This window comes from Scyliorhinus torazame, chromosome 15 (assembly GCF_047496885.1).
Source record: "Scyliorhinus torazame isolate Kashiwa2021f chromosome 15, sScyTor2.1, whole genome shotgun sequence".
Taxonomy (NCBI): domain Eukaryota; kingdom Metazoa; phylum Chordata; class Chondrichthyes; order Carcharhiniformes; family Scyliorhinidae; genus Scyliorhinus; species Scyliorhinus torazame.
In genome coordinates, this window is record NC_092721.1 from 174,046,461 (window position 1) to 174,062,582 (window position 16,122).

Consider the following 16,122-nt stretch of genomic DNA (forward strand, 5'->3'; position numbering starts at 1 on the left):
GATGTGACATCATGCTTGGGGGGGGGGGGGGGGGGGGGGGGATCTTTCCTACGTGGGGGCGGATGCTAATTATATTAAAATAGATTCCCGTCATTGCATGATGGGAACCTGTTACATCACTGGCGGGAAAGGGACAATTGAGAGGGGAAATCCCATCAGCTTGACAGCTGTTTTGGGACTTTCCTCGATTCTCTGCCTCTTCCCCATTCCTGCCTGCTGAAAGAGGGGGCGGACCCCCCCCCCCCCCCCAAACACCTCCCCAACTGTCTTAGTTACCGAGAACTCTTCACTGAGAAAGGAAATCGAGCCATGTCCAAAAATCCAACTGGTGTGATGGAGTAAATCCAGCATTGGGAGCATAGGTCACTTGTAACACCCAGCTACTCTGACAGGTGTTGCCAGAGGCCCATTCCTAGGCCCTGATGAAAATCTAGCTGAGGGATTCTCTGATGACAGGATACTCCACTTTGCCGGCAGCGTACCCTCGCCCGCAAGTTTCCCTACGCCGTGGGGGAGGCCACAATGGGAAGCACCATTGGCTGGCTGCGCGAACGGAGAATCCTGCCGCTGGCGGGGGCGGGTCGCAGCAGAAAACAGAGCTGGCGGGACAGAGAATCCCGCCCACTATCTTAAAGATTCCAAGGGAGAGAAAAGTAACATATTATTTACCCACTTCCAGCAAATCTTGGGCAATTATAAAGGTCCTACAGACTTCATTGCATCTTTCAACTGGCAGGAAAGCCTTTATGGCCTTATAAGGCCACACCAGGAAGAAGTTTATTGTGTCCTAGGAACTGCACCAAACTCTGTCCTCTTGACAAATTGGAATCACTGAGCTATTGACTTCAGCACAAAAAGAGGCCACTGAGCCTATTGCACTCTGCTTTGAAATTAAGAGGGAAGCAGGGAAGTTTTGCCATTCCATCAAATGTTCTAGCTAATCATCCTGTGACTTGGTACCAACCGCTACCATGTTGTGTCAAGTGGTGGTAGGAGGAGAATGTTGAAGGATGGGGTACTGATCAAGGGCAATCTCAGAAAAAACACAAGGATTTTGCTGGATTGTTTCTGGAAGTAGCAGTTTAACTGGGTTGAAGTTCTCTCTGTTAGGTGTCCATCACTGCTACAGGATGCATTTTTAGATGGTGAGTTAAGAGTATCACACATGGAATGTATTGGAATAATGTTGAAACACTCAAATTTGGTGAGACAGTAACCACATTCATTGCAGCGCTGTGATTAGACTCAAAAGTTGAGAAGGAGCACCAGAATAAATGTTCTGGGGGTATATTATCAAGTTCACAGTGGGAAGTTTGACCCAAGGCAAAATGAGCCCTTGTAATGCAGGAAGTAGTGGTTCAAGTGAGAGGAAACATTGGCTGTGTAACAGGAAGAGATTAAATGAAGTTGTTTTCCTGATGTTTCCCGAGCACTGTGAGTTACTGGGAGCTCATATCGCAGAGCCATTAACTCAGGTCCTGAGTGGTACAGAAGTCCTGGTTATGCTGTGGCATTGTTTACACAGCACCCAGAAGAATGTTGAAATAACAGCATTGGCTAAGGCTTCCCACCAATGCCAGTGAGCAGAAACATGCGCGGATACTGCCACAGTCGGATGCAAGATGTGAACGCTGGGTAAAAAACATTTTTCAGCCTTTTCATTTCACGTTTCCTCCATGTCGCCGTCGGCGGAACTGGAAGATCCTGCTGGCGGGAAAGGCCGGAAAATCCCAACCACAGTCTCAGGACGAGGGGGTGATCATTTCGGACTGACATGAGGGGAAATATCCTCAATCAAAGGATTAGGAATCTTTGGTATTCTCTACACAGGGGGGTTGAGGATTCTCCATCATTGAATATATTTAAGGTTGGGTTAGACAAATTGTGGTCTCACAGGGAATGAATAAATATGGTGAGCAGACGAGAAAGTGGAGTTGAAATCAGCCATGACTTCAATGGATGATGGAGCTGGCTCGATGGGGGGACCTGGTCTACTTCTGCTCCTGTTTCTTACATCCTTGCGTCTTCTGAGTTCTGGCTCCTTTTCAAGCATGCCCTGTGTCCAGCATTCTGGGATAAATGGTGAGAAGGTTGGGAAAAGGATGTGTAAATCTGGCCCTTATTGTTTCAGGCCTTCAGGACTTCCCAGAGCGTTTGCCAACCAATGAGGTATTTTTTAAATGCTGTCACTTCTGTAAATGCACCAACCAATTTGTGCACACCAAGCTCCCACAAGCAGTGATTAAATAATGACTAGATGGTTTTGTATTGGTTAAGGAATAAATATTCTTCTTCCACTAGTGCAATGGGATCTTTCAACTACATTGAGAGACTGGAGGGGGCCTCAGTTTTAATGCCTTATCTACAAGACAACAACTTCATTAGTGTAGCATTCCCTCAGTGCTGTCAACTCAGCTACAGGACTCTGGAGTGCTCCTCAAGCCCAACACCCTCTGGGTCAGGGTGCTACAAGGAGTGAAGCGTTGATCTAATATACAGTAACAATTAATTAGACATTACCCACGCGACTCAGTCTTCCCACACCATCCCAATGAAGCGCACCCTCCCCCTCCCCGCGTTGCTTCTGCTGCTGACATTTTAATTTTCCCCGAGAAAGTCGAAGAACGGCTGCCACCTCCGAGAGAACCCTAGCGTAGACCCTTTTAAGGCAAACTTTATTTTCTCGAGGCTGAGAAACGCAGCCATGTCGTTAACCCAAGTCTCTACACTCGGGGGCTTTGAGTCCCTCCACATGAATAAAATCTGTTTCCGGGCTATTAGGGAGGCAAAGGCCAACACGTCGGCCTCTTTCGCCCCCTGAACTCCCGGGTCTTCTGACACTCCAAAGATCGCTATCTCTGGACTCGGCACCACCCGTGTGTTAAGCACCTTGGACATTGCCCTCGCGAACCCTTGCCAGAACTCTCTAAGCTCCGGGCATGCCCAAAACATGTGGACATGGTTTGCAGGGCTGCCCTTGCACCTCATACAACTGTCTTCTACACCAAAAAACGTGCTCATTCTCGCTGCCATCACGTGTGCCCGGTGGACGACCTTAAATTGAATTAGACTGAACCTGGCACATGGTGAGGAGGAATTAACCCTGCCCAGGACCTCTGCCCACAGACCCGCTTCCAACTCCTCACCTAGCTCCTCCTCCCACTTGCCCTTCAGCTCCTCCAGCGGGGTTTCCTCCGCCTCCTGTAGTTCCTGGTAGATATTCCACACCTTCCCCTCCCCCACCCAGGTGCGGGAGACCACCCTGTCCTGTATCGTCAGTGGCGGCAGCTTCGGAAAGGCCACTACCTGTCTTTTTAGGAGATGATGAAGGAAGTTGATAGAACAGATAGAGAGAAATGATTCGTTCTGATGGCAAGTTCCGAACAAAGGGACCAGAACCTTAAAACTAGAGCTAAACCATTCAGCAGATGATGCCAGAAAGCCCTTCTTCATTACAAAGAGCAATGAAAGAAAGTTCCTTCCCCTGACAAAAATGTTATTGAAGGCAGAGCAATTAAAATGTTCAAAGTTTGTTAGGTAAGGATATTACAGGTTATGTAATCATTAAAAAAAAATTTAGAGTTCCCAATTCTTTTTTTCCAATTAAGGGTCAATTTAGCTTGGCCAATCCACCTACCCTGCACACCTTTTGGCTGTGGGGGTGAGACCCACGCAGACATGGGGAGAATGTGCAAACTCCGCACAGACAGTGACCCGGGGCCGGGATCAAACCCGGGTCCTCGGCACCGTGAGGCAGCAGTGCTAACCACTGTGCCACCATGCCGCCTGTGGGTTATGTATGCATATTTATCGACCAAAATATAATTACTTGATGGATCAGGTTCGAGGAGCTAACTGCCATACTCCTGTTCCTATGCTCCCAGGAACTGCAATCTGGACACTATGGGCTGGATTCTCCGTCCCGTCACGCCACATATCTGTTTCACCCCGCCGGTGGGATGCTCCGTTACGCCGGTCGATCAATGGGGTTTCCCATTGTGGGGCATCCCCACGTCGTCGGGAAACCCCCGGGCTGCTGGCAAAACGGAACATCCCGCTGGCGGAGAACCTAGCCCTATATTTTGGTTTTGACTTCCACGGTGTTGAATTAGCCTCCTTTTTCCGCCTCCTTTTTGACGGGATGTGGGCGTCACTGGCCAGGTCAGAATTTATCGCCCATCCCTAGGTGCTCTTGCGAAGCTGGTGGTGAGCTGCCTTCTTGAACTGCTGCTGTATCTGAGGTGTAGGTACACCCACAGTGCTGTTAGGGAGGGCGCTCTACGATTTCCTGGCCTTTGTTACCTTACCATTGCTGCAACGTATCCCGATGCCAGAGATACCAGAGGGAAATAACATGAGGAGAGAAAGGTTGGCCAGTTTGAAAACATGCAGTCAGCCACTCTCAGATCAGTGACAGGTCGTCGATTTTTCTGCGGAGAATCACTTAACTGGGCATGTGTATGTGGGCAGGTTTAGGTATCCACTGGAACTGAAACCAAAGTAAAACAGTTCACAAGCAATCATCTTATTGTCCATTTTGGGACTGTTTGCACAGGGAAGCCCACTGGGAAAATGCTGCCATGGATCTGTTTTTCTCTCCGTCACCACGATGCAGCCTCATCAGTTCGCCCCCTTGTGGCGATGGTTACAATTTGTTACAAAAACTCAATCTTTTCGTGACAAATCAATTTGTGCATTTGTAAAATGGGGGGTAACAAATTGCAGGTGCCCATTTTTTATTTCCATTCACTTCATAGTGACAATTTATATACACAAGTGTGAGGTGATCACCTTGGCAGGAGGAATAGGGAGAGGCAATATAGATTTAACGGCACAGCTCTCAAGACTGTGCAGGGCTAGCGGGACTGGGGGAGTTCTGGGAGGAGGAGGCAGGGCTGCACATGCGACAATCTTTGATGCTGACATGACATAATGAGAGCATGGCTAACAAAAGGATCCCGGGCTTTATAAATAGAGGGAATGGGTCCAGAAACAGGAAAGCCATGCTGAATGTTTCTAAGGCTCTGGTTAGGATCCAACTACTGTATTGCATCTTGTTCTAGTCACCACACTTTAGCATAGATGTGCAAGGGTCTTTAAGAGGGTACAGAGGAGATCCATCAGAAAGGTTCTAGAAATGAAGGACTTCAGTTGCAAAGTTAGGTTGGAAAAGTTGGAGTTCCTCTCCTTGGAGCAAAGGAGATTGGGGGAGATTGGATGGAAATGTACAAGATTATTAAAGAGCGCTAGGTTCGCTCAGATTGTTAGAGTGTGTTGCTAATAACGCTAAAGTCATGAGTTCGATCCCCTTAATGGCAAACAGAAGCCCTCATTGTCTTTCATTTGCAATTCCTGAATAGTGAATCTTGTGCTGGAAGAAGCTGATTCACAAGGCACACATGCTTCTGTTGGGCGGCACAATGCAACAGTGGTTAGCACTGTTGCCTCACAACACCAGGCACCCGGGTTCAATTCCGACCTTGGGTCACTGTCTGTGTGGAGTTTGTACGTTCTCCCCGTGCCTGCGTGGATTTCCTCCGGGTGCTCCGGTTTCCTCTCTCAGTCCAAACATGTGCAGGTCAAGTGAATTGGCCATGGTAAATTGCCCTTTAATGTCCAGGTTAGGTTATTGGGTGGACAGGGGAGTGGACATGGGTAGAGTGCTCATTCGAAGGGTCAGTGCAGTCCTTCTGCACTCTAGGGATTCTATGATATTTGGATAAAGTAGGCAAGGGAAAACTGTTCCCATTAGCTGATGATACAAGGACCAGGGAACAGATATAAGGTTTCGGGCAAAAGATGCAGTGGCAATATGAGGAGGAACTTTTGTACAGAGCGAGTGGTAATGACTTGGAACTCGCTGCCCACAAGGGTGGTGGAAGTGGGAACAGTCAATGATTTCAGATGGAAATTGCAGGACTAAAGGATGGAGAGGAGGAGTGAGATTGGATTACTCTACAGGGTCTATGGACTGAATGGCCTCCCTCCATGCTGTAAATTACTCTACGGGTGGGATTTTCCAGCCCCCCTCCGGCCTACACCGCTTTGCGTGGCTCCCCCATCCTGCCACTGGGTAATCCGTTCTGAGGGGTCGCCATCAGTGGGACCAGAAAATCCTGCCAGCGGAAAGGGCTAGAGAATCCCACCCTACGGTTTTAGGATTTACATAGAATTTAGTTCTCCTTACAAAGGGACCTCAACAATCGTCATTTGTGGCCTGCTGGAGAAGGTGGGGCCTGCAGATTACCTCCGAAAGCACCTGGAGCCTTGATTTCATCCATCTCCCCCTCACTTCATAAACTTTGGCAGGAACAGCTTCGTTGGTCCGTAATCGAAGTGTAACTTTCTGGATGTGGAGAGGCTGGAGAAGCTGGGATTGTTCTCTCTGGAACGGCAAAAGTTAAGGGGAACTTTAATAGAGGTCCTGAAAAGTCTGAGGGGTTTTGATAGAGTAGATAAAGAGAAACCGTTTCCACTGACAGGTGGCTTGATCACCTGAGCAGAGTGATTCAAACTAACTGATAAAAGAAGCAGAAAAGAGTTGAGAATCTGTTTGAGGCAGTGAGTTGTTATCATCCAGATAGGCTGGTGGAAGCAGATTCCACAGCACCTTTCGAAAGTGATTTGGATGGATACTTTGAGGGGAAAGATTTACAAAGTGATGGAAAAAGAGTTGGAGGGAGTGCAATTAATTAGATAGGCCATTGAAAGATTGGCGCAGATGGGCAGAATGGCCTCCTACACTGTACAATTCTGTGATGTCTGGCTCGCACCTTTTCAGAGACCAATTTAACCCTTTTGAGTGAGCTACCCATTATGTTTTGTTCATAGATGGTAGTTGAAGACAAGAGATTTTCTCAGTCATCTGAAACAAAGTGTGTGGTCATTTCTATTAAGGAGCAGAGATGAAGAGTCCTATATACAGTTATATTTATAAAAACCTGGGTAGTTCTGGTTTCAGATAGAGTTGATTTTCAGACTGAACCTCCTGTCAGTGCAAGAGTCGTCCACAAGATGGATAGATCCATACTTCCTGCAGGTCCATTTGACCTGTGGACCTGGGATTGTGACTTACCTTCTATCCTGAGCAACCTTTTACCACTTGTCTGTTTGGTGTTTCAGCCTTTTGTACACATGACACATCATTCATCCAATGTGCTAATCTGATACCTTCAAAGTGCTTCCACAATCATTCTGCCACATCCATTAATACCTGTGCTCCTTTTGCAGTTTTCCAAGGATGTACTGGCCAACTCATACTCTGCATACATCGATAACTTTCTCAATGCCAAAGAAGCCGTGCGATTGGCCAAGGATGCAAAGCCAGCATTTATTAAGTTTTTGGAGGTAAGGGCTGTTGCTTGCTCGGCCGCGAGGTTGCGAGCAGATTGAGCTGGATTAATGATGGGATTGAAAGGGGATTGATGTGGATCAACAATGGGGCTGAAGTGGGAGTGATTGGGCTCAGTCATTGTGGCCAGCAGGGGGCAGAGCTGACTCAGTATGGGACTATGACTAGCTGCCCCATTTCGAGCAAGATTGTGTCTGACTAGAGTCGGGACTGGTAAGGGACAGACTGTCAAGGGGTAGGACTGACCAGGTGATGGAATCAATGGGAGGCAAACTAACTGGGAAAGAAGGTGTTTCCATCTTGTGAATTTGCAAGATAACTAGATACAACAGGCAGGATTGTCATAGACAAGACAAGAATCCAGAGGTGGGTTCATTTCTGGGTCTCCAACACACCCCTGATGCGAACAAGTAACTGATGGACATTCTTGTTGAAGCAGAGGCCTGAGGCAGGCGATGGATCTGCCAGTCAACTGGCAGATGGGGGTCCGTCATGCCGACCCAATACAGCGGACACAATTCCAGCCCACGAGTGTGATCTCAACCTGTTCTGAGACATACCAAAACTCTTTCAGGACCAAAATGGTACATTTTAAAGTCTCAAATTCTCATAAAACCAATACAATTAAGACCGTTTTCTAGTATTAGTTCTTAAATGAGAGTTTTGCTGTCAGCACTGAACTCTTCTATGCCAGAGAACATTGTTGACTACTGTTTCCTAATGACTTAACAAATGTCCCAATAATTGTAGGAAGGCCCAATGCCTCACCTTGCAGCAAAACAGAGAGAAATCTGCTGTGTATTTCCTACCTGGGAATGCTCGCTGCTGACTGTGATTGTCCAGATTTCCTTGTGCTATTTCCAACCTGAATAAGAACAAAATGGAACAAGGGAAAATACTGAGCATGAAAGGATCTCCCCTCTACACCTGTGGTGGCATTAACAGATGGCTCTTAAAGGGTGGTGTCTTCCCAGTCCTCAGGAGGGAGGCTAGAAGGCGGGAGGAAATTTGTAAATGAGGTATTGGGCCACTGGTCCAGTGTTGCTGGAGGCAGATCATCACTGGCAATGGCTACCCTTTCCGCTCTGATGGGCAGTGAATTTTAATTATGAAGTGCCCAATCTTGGGTTGATCGGGATGAAAGGACCCCATGCTGAGGGTAAAGCCGAGAGGCGGCTGGTTGGGAGGGCCTGCTTTTCTTGTCTCCTACCCCCACCCCACTGGAGCAGCAGGGATCAGCAGGTTGGAGTTGCAGCTGTGGAGCATCCTGTGGAAGGGAACCCCCTCCACATGGGCAGGGGAAGGGTGGGGGTGGGAGAGCTGGCAGCTGTGGCCATCAGTAGAGTTAGAAAGTTATAAATCTCTTCTTGGTACCTCATGGTCTCCCTCCTCCAGCAACATTGCCATCCTTCCAAGGCCGCCCGACCTCGGATTGGGCCACCACCTCAGGGACCTGCTCGCCATGCTTAATTGGAGCTGGACCCGGAGGCAGCCTCTTAATTGGCTGCCCGTGGGGAAGATCTCACAGGCTGGAGCCCCGGCAAGTGTGGTGTTGGGACTCAGAAATGGTCTCGCTCCACGACTATTTTTACAGGGCTTAAAATTCCGTCCAACATATCCCAGCTCGTGATTTGTGAGTTGGAAGTGTGTGGTTGTGAGGCATGATGGAACGTCTTCACACCCTCACTCTCTTACATTGCAGCAAAGCATGAGAGAGAACAAGGAGAAGCAAGCACTGTCCGATTTAATGATCAAACCGGTTCAGCGAATTCCCCGCTACGAGCTTCTGATAAAGGTAAGGACGTGTTGCATTGATGTCAACAGCAATTGTTTGGAGCGTTGGAGGAAGCCAACTCACTCATGGAAATACTGAAGGCTAAATACGTACATGTCAGTTCAGAATATAGTGTGGATTGCACATCTTGATGCCTAATCATTTGGAGATTTATTTTTTTTAAAAGGAAAACAAAACAATCTTTGCTGCTTGAAGTATAATTTCTGTGATTTGGAATGTTCTGTTTCTGGATGGTTTGTCCAACAATGTAGGACAGGAAATATAACATGACTGTGAGGAAAGACAGGGACCTCAACTATCCACTAATAGTGCATACTACAGGACAAATGTCCGCTCGTTCCTGGAAGTTGATTGAATTTCATCTTAATAATAATAATCTTTATTGTCACAAGTAGGCTTACATTAACACTGCAATGAAGTTCATAGATCATAGAATTTACAGTGCAGAAGGAGGCCATTCGGCCCATCGAGACTGCACCGGCTCTTGGAAAGAGCACCCTACCCAAGGTCAACACCGCCACCCTATCCCCATAACCCAGTAACCCCACACAACACTAAGGGCAATTTTGGACACTAAGGGCAATTTATCATGGCCAATCCACCTAACCACATCTTTGGACTGTGGGAGGAAACCGGAGCACCCGGAGGAAACCCACGCACACACTGGGAGGACGTGCAGACTCCGCACAGACAGTGACCCAAGCCGGAATCGAACCTGGGACCCTGGAGCTGTGAAGCAATTGTGCTATCCACAAGGCTACCGTGCTGCCCCTGCTGTGAAAGTTACTGTGAAAATTCCCTAGTCGCCACACTCCGGCGCCTGTTTGGGTACACTGAGGGAGAATTCAGAATGTCCAATTCAACTAACAAGCACATCTTTCGGGACTTGTGAGAAGAAACCGGAGCGCCCGGAGGATACCCACGCAGACACAGGGAGAACGTGTAGACTCCGCACAGAATCAAACCCGGGTCACTGCTGCTGTGAAGCAACAGTGCTAACCACTGTGTTACCCCCATAGCCGTTCAGCTATCCGCTGAGCAGCTCACCAACAGTCTCACTGAGTGATGTTGTTATAAGAGGCCACTTGGTGACAGAAGTTATTAAAAATACTATGGGAATATCCCAGAAACAGTGTTTATGATGTGATCCCGGTCTTTAAAGAGGGGGAGGTTTTTTTTTAGCGTGAGCTTATTTCAGCAGCCGTAGGCCCAGTTCTAAGCCCAAAATCGCTGCATGAGGCATATTGGCATTGCGGCGGCTATTTTATATCTCCTGCATCAACATTTTATAAAATATCTATTATTTATCTCCCCTAAGATGTCTGACTAATGTTATGCTCTCATTTTGAATGAAGTCTTTCACAGCTTTGGAAGAATATTCCTCCTGATGGATAGCTCCTTTCTATGAGCTAACTTTGTGCCATCTGTGAGGTGACCTGCAGTAACTCCCCACTGTGATGTAGTGCACTCTCTGAAGGCAGAGGAACTGCCTGTGATTTTCTGAGATTAACTATAATCCAAGGGGGGATAAATGAAGAAAGGCCCGGCAGCCTCATTGTACCATATTCTTTCACAGTAACGCTCTGAGGTACATATACCACAACCTCTCAGGCAGCACAGTGGTTAGCACTGCTGCCTCACAGCTCCAGGGTCCCAAGTTCAATTCCCGCCTCGGGTGATTGTGTGGAGTTCGTACATTTTCCCCGTGTCTACATAGGTTTCCTCCGGGTGCTCTGTAGTTTCCTCCCACAGTCCAAAGACGTGCAGGTTAGGTGGATTGGCCAAAAGGTTAGGTGGGGTTATGGGGAGAGGGTGGGGGTGTGGGCCAAGGTAGGGCGCTCTTTCGAAGTGTCGTTCATACTCAAGGCTGCATGGCCTCCTTCTGCACTGTAGGGATTCTATGAAAATAATGTCCATTGGTTCTTATCACTTCGCCATTAGTAGTGTACCTTTAGCTGCCTGGTCCAATTTCACTCTCTCTCTCCCTCTGGTTTTGGCCATCCTAATATCTCATGTGGCTTGGTGTAAACATTTTTTGGTCATGCTCCTGTGAAGAATCTTTGGTCATTTTACTGTGTTGAAGGTGCCATGTAAATGCAAGTTGTTTGTTGCTCACTAGCTATTGAAGTATTAAACATGTTTTGTGAAGCTCTGAAAGCTTCATGGAGCCAGTCTTACAGATAAATACTGTAGTTTGCAGCATGAGGTATTTTAGGAATTATTTCTAATCCATATTAAATAAAAGTAGTTATTGGTGCCAGGGATACTTCTTAAAACCATAGGCTTGTGTATTTACCCAGAGGTATCAATCTATGCAGATCACAGAATCACACAGTGCAGAAGAGACCCTTCGGCCCATCGAATCTGCACCAGCACGTTAAAAAAGAGCTGGCCAGGGCAGCACGGTGGCGCAGTGGGTTAGCACTGCAGCCTCACGGCGCCGAGGTCCCAGGTTCGATCCTGGCTCTGGGTCCGTGTGGAGTTTGCACATTCTCCCCGTGTTTGCGTGGGTTTCGCCCCCACAACCCAAAGATGTGCCGGGTAGGTAGATTGGCCACACTAAATTACCTCTTAATTGGAAAAAATGAATTGGGTATTCTAAATTTATTTAAAAAAACAGCTGGCCTACCTACCTAATCCCACTTGCCAGCACACGGCCCATAGCCTCGAATGTTGTGATGTTTTTATTGGGTTTTTGAACAAAATATATTTACCATTATGTACACAGAATAAGAAATATATATATATATATATATATATATACATATATAGAAGAGAAGGGCACACCCAAACATACCAAACAAAAAAAGTAATAATAAAAAATAAAATAGAATAACTGGTAGGGTTTTGTGCACCAGCTCAACGGCAGCAACTCTGTACAACTGGCAAAATTATTTATAACACATAAGACGGCGACGGTTTGTGGGGGGGAGGGAGGGGGGGTGGAGACTGGGAAGGTAAATATACATTTGGGTGCCGGAGAAACAATTACAGTTCGAGAAAATACTCGAATGGGTTTGGTGCTGGTGTTGTCACTTGCTTCTCCCGGATGGATTTCGTTGCCGTTGTCGTCTCGCGCTCACCTCCGCTTCAGCCGTTCCTCCCGTCTTTCGCCTGTATTCTCCTTGTTCTCTGTTCCTGGAGATGCCAAGTGTGTTATTGTATCCCGTGCCCTCCTTCCGGCTGTCATTTCCCTGCCTCCCCCCCACATCCCTGGTTCTCCTCTCTTGTTCCCTGTCAGTTCCCTCTCTCCCCCCCCCCCGTTTGGCTACTTGCCCCTGATTCTTGGCTACCTGGCTATTCTTCTGCTTGTTCATTGGCCACAAACAGGTCCCGGAACAATTAGCTGAATTGCTCCCACGTTCTGTGGAAGCCGTCGTCTGACCCTCGGATGGCGAATTTGATTTTCTCCATTTGGAGAGATTCCGAGAGGTTGGACAGCCAGTCTGCAGCTTTGGGTGGTGCTGCTGACCGAACAGGATTCTGCGGCGGGCGATCAGGGAGGCAAAGGCAAGGGCGTCCGCCCTCCTCCCCAGGAATAGATCTGGCTGGTCTGAAACCCTGAAGACCGCTACTTTTGAGGGCCTGGCTCTACCCTCATCCCCACCACTTTGGACATTGCCTCGAAGAAGGCTGTCCAGTACTCCACAAGTCTGGGGCAAGACCAGAACATGTGGGCGTGGTTGGCCGGGCCGCCTTGGCGCCGTTCACATCTGTCCTCCACCTCAGGGAAGAACTTACTCATACAGGTTCTAGTTAAGTGGGCTCTATGTACCACTTTTAGCTGCGTCAGGCTGAGCCTTGCGCACGTGGAGGTGGTGTTAACCCTGTCCAGTGCTTCGCTCCAGAGTCCCCACCCTATCTCAATCCCCAGGTCCTCCTCCCATTTCTTTTTTGTTGCGTCCAGTACAGTGTCGGCCCTCTCTACCAGTCGGTCATACATGTCGCGACAGTTTCCTTTATCTAGTATGCTTGCGTCCAGTAACTCTTCCAGTCGTGTCTGTCGTGGCGGTTGTCGGTACACCCTTGTCTCCTTTCGTAGGAAGTTACCCAGGTACTTTTTAAAGGATGTGAGGCAACCTGCCTCTACCACCCGCCCAAGCAGTGCATTCCACACCGTCGCCACCCTCTGGGTAAAAACGTTTTTCCTCACATCCCCCTAAACTTCCTGCTCCTCACCTTGAACTTGTGTCCCGGCATGACTGACCCTTCAACGAAGGGGAACAGCTGCTCCTTATCCCCCTGCCCATGCACCTCATAATCTTCTACACCTCAATCGGGTCGCCCCTCACAGATGTGCCACAGTATGTTATTCCGTTCACTAGTTCCTGGTCGACCTTCGATATCCTCCCCGGTATAGCACGGAGTAACCCCATCATAATCATATAAGCTGTCCTTAGGCATTCATTATCAAACAAAGTAAAACTGAAAAGACCATGACAGCTGATCTGTCCTGGTGAGTGCAAGATGAAAAACTTTGACAGAATGTATCTTTTCACAGGGTTAGTCATAAAACTAGTGGAGTGTCACTAAAACCCCAAGTGGTTCACTCATGCCCTGCAGGGAAGAGCCATTCTTAGTCTGGCTCACCTGCGACTCCAGGTGCACGAGCATGTGATTGACCCCTAACTGCCCTCTGAAATGGCCAAGGAGCTACAGTCCACATGGGCTGCCGTGGTTCAAGGAGGCAGCTCCCCACCAGCCTCTCAAGGGCCATTAGGGATGGGCAATAAGTCCCATCCCAAGAACGGATTAACAAAAAACAAACCTTCTGTTGATCATTTTTTTCAAAAAAATATTTTATTCTCCTTTTTCACATTTTCTCCCAAATTTACACCCACCAACAATAATCAGTAACGAATGCAATGTCTATCCCCATATCAATAACAACAATCCCATCCTCCCACCAGACCCCCAAACAGCATCCCACATGTTAACATAAACAAATAACAAAAAGGAATCAGGGATCACCCATAGTCATCATTAACACATACAGTCAGTGTCCCTCCCCCAACCCTCCCCCTAATTTCAATGTAATCCAATTCTCGAAAGTACATAATGATTAATGCCCATGAATTGTAGAACCCCTCCATCCTTCCCCCCAGTTCAAATTTGGCCTTCTCAAGAGTCAAGAATTCCAGCAGGTCCCCCTGCCACGCCAGGGCACAGGGTGGAGAGGTTGATCTCCAACCCAACAGGATCCGCCTTTGGCCGATCAACGAGGCGAAGACTGCAAGATCTACCTCCGCATCTGTTTTCTGTTGATCATTTTAGCAAATAATTTGAGTGTGAGGAGAAAGAAGAAATCTGAATTTGAACTTGTGGTTATTGTTTAATTCAATTCATCAATGACAGTGCTGGCTACACAGCTAATGAAAAATGATTAATTATTGATTAGGACAGTGCTTCCCAAACTATTATCCAATATGACCCAGTTTAGCATTCAAAAGTTCACAAGACCCCAAATGCCAACAAAAATAAAATAGCAATAAAGCAGCATAGTAACAATTAATATACCATTATTAAAGTTGTGTATTATAGATCATATAACAATGAAAATCTTTTACCCTTCTCTGTAAAAATTGTATTTTTTTTCGTACTCAGCAGTCCATTATGAAATGAAATGAAAATCGCTTATTGTCACGAGTAGGCTTCAATGAAGTTACTGTGAAAAGCCCCTAGTCACCACATTCCGGCGCCTGTTCGGGGAGGCTGGTACGGGAATTGAACCGTGCTGCTGGCCTGCCTTGGTCTGCTTTCAAAGCCAGCGATTTAGCCCAGTGTGCTAAACCAGACCCATTATTTCAACTGAGCTACCCCAGTTAATGTGTCTTGGCTAGGAAGCAACAAATACTATTGATATTTGTATTTCTCTTCAGTGTTCCTGTTCAATGGTTACATTACACCACGCTTCCCGAAAGGCCATCTTCATAGAAGTTACAGTGCAGAAGGAGGCCATTCGGCCCATCAAGTCTGCACCGGCTCTTGGAAAGAGCACCCTACCCAAGGTCAACACTTCCGCCCTATCCCCATGACCCAGCAACCCCACCCAACACTAAGGGCAATTTTGGACACTAAGGGCAATTTAGCATGGCCAATCCACCTAACCTGCACATCTTTGGACTGTGGGAGGAAACCGGAGCACCCGGAGGAAACCCACGCACACACAGGGAGGATGTGCAGACTCCGCACAGACAGTGACCCAAGCCGGAATCGAACCTGGGACCCTGGAGCTGTGAAGCAATTGTGCTATCCACAATGCTACCGTGCTGCCCGATCTTGACATAATTGAATTTACTGTGACACTTGTCAAATAAACGTTTAATTTTTCCACCGGGTATTTCAAATGACACGAAATAATATTTATAATACCAATGGCTTCAATTTCACTTTGGATTCTGGTAACACACTATGCTGCTTTAAAATAAAATGGAATTGATTCACAAGATAAATAACCTGAATGTGGAGCCATGCTCCTCCCAATTTGGGGCCACACTGTACAAGAAAAGTGGAGTGCTTCTGAACAGACATGGGACATGCCACAGTTAGTGTCCACCAAAGTTTCAACCAAGTTCTCCATTCTCCCCAGTGACAGAAGGCTCAGTGAAGCCTCTCTCCACCATGCGCCCTTGCACCACGCACTGTAATCAGTCCATTCCCCATCGCCCCCATCAGCAAAAGCACTGTAATCAGCCCCTTTGTCCACTGCCTAAACAGCCCAACCCAATGTGGCCATTTTAATATGGTCATAAATAGAAATAAATCCCATGACCAAGTGATGAACAAGGGAGGGGCTGGGCCAGATGCTGCCTGGACCTCTGAGCTGGAGTGGGGCGCAGTCCCAGAGGAGGGGGAGCTTGCAATCCCAGTCACTCTGTCCACGACCACAAATGGCATCTTGAGCAACAGTTTAGGAACAGCTGAATGAGGGAACATATGTGATAATGTTCGCACAGGCATCAGAATGAGACTGTGA

At 47.5% G+C, this 16,122-nt stretch overlaps 1 protein-coding gene across 1 annotated transcript in view; it reads left to right on the forward strand.

Moving 5' to 3' along the window:
* The window catches only part of LOC140391997 (rho guanine nucleotide exchange factor 17-like), a 570,574-nt gene that overhangs the window by 378,499 nt on the left and 175,953 nt on the right, over positions 1-16,122 (forward strand). The window contains exons 4-5 of the mRNA XM_072477120.1: positions 7,231-7,347; positions 9,054-9,146. Coding sequence (XP_072333221.1) covers positions 7,231-7,347; positions 9,054-9,146 — 210 coding nt within the window. The remainder of the gene's footprint in view (positions 1-7,230; positions 7,348-9,053; positions 9,147-16,122) is intronic.